The sequence below is a fragment of the Anguilla anguilla genome, chromosome 12 (genome assembly GCF_013347855.1).
Source record: "Anguilla anguilla isolate fAngAng1 chromosome 12, fAngAng1.pri, whole genome shotgun sequence".
Classification (NCBI taxonomy): Eukaryota; Metazoa; Chordata; class Actinopteri; order Anguilliformes; family Anguillidae; genus Anguilla; species Anguilla anguilla.
The window spans coordinates 22,062,761-22,068,828 of record NC_049212.1 but is presented as its reverse complement, the minus strand read 5'-3'; the positions used below and the strand labels follow the sequence as shown (position 1 = coordinate 22,068,828).

The window sequence follows — 6,068 nt, the reverse complement described above, 5'->3', positions numbered from 1 at the left end:
AGGGGAGAAGGCTGTCAGTGCGTTAATGCTCTCCATTCCTCATACCTCGCTGTCGCCGCCGCCGCCGCGCTGATTGGCGGAGGGGGGGTGCTGGGGTTAGGGGTGAAGGGCACAGCCGTGGTCGTAGTGTAGCTGGAGCAGCCTCCACTCATCTTTTTGCCACGGTCCTTCACTTTCACTCAGCGCTTCTCATTACTCAAGCTGCTTTTCCCCGCATTCTGCACACACACACATGCACACACACACATACACATGCACCCTCGCAGGCTCCCACACGGATCCATACACACCCAGACACATGCACATGCACACACATGTATGCACGTTGCACATGTTGATGGAAATCCTGCTAGTTTTCTTGGGTGACAGTCTGTTTTTTTGCATTCACTGAGGCCTTATATTGTGAAGCACCTTATCTGTTATTAACTGCGTATTGACACCTCTGAGCAACATTTGAAGTGATAAGGCTGCTTGAGTGGATGTCATTTATCCTGCTCTTCGTTATAGTCCCCATAAATCACGGAGAAGACTCGGTTATTGTTGCTGCAGTAATGTGCTTGTAATGAGTTTCAGCCAAAAACACCAATCAGCCTATCTGCACTTCATCATTGGGAAGTGTTAGTTGTGAGAGTGCGTGATGTATTGTGACAGATACCTAAAGCAAAGTTTTTCTGACAGGGTGAAGGGCGGGTTCAGAGCCCCAGACACATTCCCCCAGCCCCCGTCTCCTCAGCTGTGTGGAGTTAATGAGAAAGCTCTGTTTCCCTGCAAAAGCCTTCTGCACTACAGACAATATGACAGCTCCATCTCCTCCCGGCTCACCCTGTGTGAGAGAGGAAGAGTCTGAGCTTACACACGCGCGCGCGCGCGCACACACACGCACACACACACACACACAGGCGCGCACACACACACACAGGCGCACGCGCACACACACACACACACACACACACACACACACACACGAGCGCACACACTCACACACACAGGCGCACGCGCACACACACGCACACAGGCATGCACTCTCTCTCTCACACACACACACACACACAGGCACACACACACACAAGCGCGCACACACACACACACACACACACACACACACACAAGCGCACACACACACACACACACACACACACAAGCGCACACACACACACACACACACACAGGCGCACGCGCTCAGACACACACACACGCACTCACACACACACAAACTCACACTCACACACACATGCGCACACACACATGCACGCACACACAGGGCTGTACTGGCAGAGCTGGGCTAACAGTAGGCGCACTGCTGAAATGTCCCTCGGTCCCGGTCCACCGGCACCAAACACAGGCCTCAGCTGAAACAGGGCGGGTCTGTGGCCTGCCCCCCGGCCTCCTCCCCTCAGCCTCTCCTTTAGTGGGGTCAGTGGGTCAGGGCAGAGGGGAGCTGCTCGGGCAGCTCAGCTGGGCTTGAGTGGCCTGACTGTACAGAGCGAGAGAGACGGGCAGGTCTGTGTAATGCCTCATCCCACAGCCCGCTCTGACACCGGACCCAGCTCTACCTTAAAACGGCCGTTCACTGAAAGCGTCCCGATGGAGAAGTTGGCTTCACATCATACCCCATGAGCCCATCTGCTCAGCCAATTCCCCGGTCTTTCATGCATGTGGTACACAGGGCAAGCTGTGTTAAGCTCCCCCTAGAAGGGAGGGGCAGCTCATTCCAGCTTCAAGGCTCTTTGGTCCCTGGAGTAATTCATGTAATCATTTTTTCAGAATGTTTTAAAAATGCTCTGAAGTACCCTCTGAAATCCGCCGCATTAGAGGCGTGTATCCGTGGCGACTGGGGAAGCGCCGTGGAATGGCGATGATTCATGGCATCTGGACGAAAGAGCGAAGGAATCCGTCTTCCGCTGTCCTGCCCCCGACAGCTGGGGGTTTTCACGGACCGGAATGACCCGGCACGTCCGGCCCAGGGAGAGACGCAGCGGCCCTATCGCTCCCCGCCAGGCTGCGGGTCGGCCCGAGGGTCGGCCCGAGCCAGAGACGCCGGCTAGCGCTCCGGACCCGTGAGCCGGGCCAATGAAAGGCCGCGGCCTCGGCCGCCCTCGTCCCCGCCCGCTCCACGGTGACGAGCGCCGCCGCTTTAATCGGCTTATGGGCGGCGCTAATCTGCCCGGGTCCCGCGGGCCCCTGGCCTGGCGCAGACAGACACGGCCCCCGGCCTGGTGCAGACAGACGCAGGCCTGGTGCAGACAGACGCGGGCCCCTGGCCTGGCGCAGACAGACGCAGCCCCTGGCCTGGCGCAGACAGACGCGGGCCCCTGGCCTGGTGCAGACAGACGCGGGCCCCTGGCCTGGTGCAGACAGACGCGGGCCCCTGGCCTGGTGCAGACAGACGCGGGCCCCTGGCCTGGCGCAGACAGACGCGGGCCCCCGGCCTGGCGCAGACAGACGCGGGCCCCTGGCCTGGTGCAGACAGACGCGGGCCCCCGGCCTGGCGCAGACAAACGCAGGTCTGGCGCAGACAGACGCGGGCCCCTGGCCTGGCGCAGACAGACGCAGGCCTGGCGCAGACAGACGCGGGCCTCTGGCCTGGCGCAGACAGACGCGGGCCCCTGGCCTGGCGCAGACAGACGCGGGCCCCTGGCCTGGCGCAGACAGACGCAGGTCTGGCGCAGACAGACGCGGGCCCCTGGCCTGGCGCAGACAGACGCGGGCCCCTGGCCTGGCGCAGACAGACGCAGGTCTGGCGCAGACAGACGCGGGCCCCTGGCCTGGCGCAGGGTCCAGACGGGCCGGACCGCGGTCGTCGCTCGCAGACGCTCTTATCCGGGCCTCGGCTGCATAGCGCATTTCTGCAGAAACATGACGCGGGTGAGTTTAACTAAAGCTGTTTAGAGGGCATTGAGCCCTGCCCTGAGATCCGAACCTGCAACCTGCTGGTGACTGGGCGTGGCTCCGTTTCTCCCTGTTTCAGACTTACAGTATATCATGCTACTGTGCTGTGGGTTTGGCTGTTAGCTGACAGTGATTAGCTGACAGAACAGCTGAGACTGTGACCCATTTCAAACGACGACTGAAGACCCACCTCTTAAGGCTGCACCTCTCCCCATCCCTCCCTACCCCCCTGTAAATGACTAAACTTAGGGTTGTAACTAGGCAGCTGTTTCATAGGTGACTTAGTTGATGCGCCTGTCTTAACGACTACTTGTAGTTTTATTTTTCCATAGATTGCGTTGTTGCCGTTCTGGTTGTTAGTGTTAATCAGTTTAACCATCAGGGTCCAAGTTGAACTATGCGGTTGTTCCCTGTACTTGGACCGGTACTTCTCTCTAGGGGTTTCGTCATACTTGTTCCTGGTTATGGTTATACACTTTGTTGTACGTCGCTCTGGATAAGAGCGTCTGCCAAATGCCTGTAATGTAATGTAATGATTATAGAAGCATCCTGGCCTCCCTGTCTGTATACACGCACACACACACACGCATGCACACACACACACACACATGCACACGCACTCACATACCCACACACACGCACACACACACACACGCAGGTCCTGTTCAATACTATACTATTAAACCTGCCTTTATTCACTTGTCCTCTCAGTGGGGATTATTAAAATGCCGCTGGCTCGCTGGCTCATTGCTCTGTTAGCTCTCATCAGTATGAGGAGACACAGCAAGCCTGTGCTCTACATTCAGCCATTTGAAAAAATCACTGCACGTACAACAGGTGAGAAAAGCTGAACAAAGCAGAACTGAAGAGAAGGGGGAGAAAAACAAAAAAACGTGCTCTGGAAGGCAATACGAAAGAGGACAAGAAAAGAGAACACAAAAATACATAAGAACTGGAAATAAGATCCGATGCTGTTCAAATTATTATACACCAAGCAGCTGTAAGAGTAGATGAACAATGCTTACAAGCTTAGTCTGCTGTTTAAATCAATAGAGGGGAAACAGATGCTCACAGAGACGGAGACGGGGACTATAGAAAGGAAGAATAGTCCTGTTCCTCATGCAGCCATTTTAATGGCATGTGGTGGTATATTATTTTACATCATCATATGAGCCCATCCAAAGAGCATGATCTAAATGAAGTTTTCACAAGTTTTTAACCCAAGTAGCCTTTCTTGTGAGTTCTCTGTGATATTTAGACAGCTCCCCCGCTGTGTTGTAATTGTGACTCACTGTACGCGGCGCGTTCAGACGGAGCGTGCTGCTCTGTGGTAATTGTTGCTGGCGCTCAGCTGCCGGTTGGCGCGGCGTTCTCTCTAATGAAGTCCCCGGTGTCAGGGCGCTCTTCTGTGGAGCGGCGCGCGTGCGTTCTGGGGAGCGGAGGATGACCGCCTCGCGCACGCTGCGCACCGGGAGGGAGGAGGGAGGAGGGAGCGCTCGCTCTGCACGCGCTCCGCGCCGCCTTTCAGCACCAGCGCCTCCGCGGGCCGCGCCTCTCACACACGCACGCGTCCGTCGCGCTCTCCGTTCCACGTCCCGATTCGCTGAAAGGCGCTGTTTTCTCTCTCCTCTGTATATTTCGGTGACACGATTCGCGATTCTATTACGGTTGCTATGGAAATCCTCAGGAAAGGTCGCTGAAGGCATCGTCACCACTCATAAGGCCAAAGCCTGCCTTTGGGACCAGAATGCAAATGGAATAAAGTACTTTATACCACATTGTATGCCTGTGTGTGTGTGTGTGTGTGCGGGTGTGCGTCTGTATGTGTGTGCCCATGTATGTGTGAGTGTGCTTGCCTGTGTGTGTGTCCCTGTGTGTGTGAGTGAGTGTGTATGTTTGTGTGCGCACCTGTGTATGTGTGTGTGTGTGTGTGTGTGTGTGTGTGTGAGAGAGTGCACGCCTGTGTGTGTGCGTGCATGCGTATATCAGTGTTTGCATATGGTAATGAATCTGGCTGCTGTAAGATTTGTTTTTTGGAAAAGACATTTAATTACTCTCAGTGAGGCCAGATTTCTATCTTAACAATGGTCAGACAAAAGCTTCTCTCTCTCTCTCCCATTTGCTTAGCTAATCAGTCTCTGTTACCCTTTGCTTTTTCACTGTGGATTTGTTTTAACTGCGAGTACAGACTTGGGAAGTTCTTACTTGCATGAAAAGAGGCTTGGATTTAGTGGCTGCAGTGGTGTAGGTATTCATCATGACAGAAAAGTGTAGTAATTATAGAATTATAGAAAATTCATCATTATAGAAACTCTTGGGTTTTTGTGAGCATGTCCAAATGAGCATAAAATGACATAACTTAATGATCTGATGCAGGTTATGCTGCAAGCATTGATATTGAAGGCTGTTATTTATTAAAGAAATGTAATGTTTGCCCAAGCATGATTATTTTTTTTGGCCAGATTCTCCCATCTCAGGATTGGGTAAACACGTTCACCTGACCCAGGGCTCCTGCTATCTGTCTGATGAGAGGAAGGCGTGGCAGGGGTGGGGCCGTGAGGCGCACCTGTCTGATTTCCTCTCCTTTAACCTTTTAAGGTGTCAGATCACAAATGTGATTAGAATGTTCTTAACTGAACATTCTAATGCTGAACAGCCACTACTGGTAGCTGAAAGCAGTGGAGTTCTACAACACTGACTTAGAATTCTGAAAACAGAGCAGCTTGTCTAAGGGTTAAGCAAGTCGTCTGGCATCACTGCCCTTCCCCGGTGCGCCTGCGGCGAAGCGCGGCCTCCTCCACGCTCCTCGAACCCTGGCGCCTCACTCTCCCCCGCTCCCCGCTCTCCTCCTCAGGCATGCGGGAGCTGTCCCCTCCCCCGCTCAACCTCAGACGGCTGTTCGGCGAGACGCTGGAGATCGAGCCCGTCCTCATCATCATCTCCCCCGGGGCCGACCCCTCGCAGGAGCTGCTGGATCTGGCCGGCGAGACGGTGGGCCGGGAGAACTACCACGAGGTACCGCCCCCTGCCCCACCTCCTCCTCCGCCCCCCATACCGATACCGGCCTCTGGGTTCGGCGCCTGACATCAGTAGAGTTCCCCATAATAGTTATCAGTTAGCTTGTTCCCATAACAACCAATAAGGAGTAGTAGTTAATTAAGGAGGACATTACAGTCTCA

General features: G+C 54.6%; 1 protein-coding gene across 1 annotated transcript in view; it reads left to right on the top strand.

Annotated features, from left to right (window-relative positions):
* Positions 1-6,068, top strand: part of LOC118209690 (cytoplasmic dynein 2 heavy chain 1) — a 158,113-nt gene that overhangs the window by 97,655 nt on the left and 54,390 nt on the right. Inside the window, 1 exon segment of the mRNA XM_035385246.1 lies at positions 5,744-5,904. Coding sequence (XP_035241137.1) covers positions 5,744-5,904 — 161 coding nt within the window.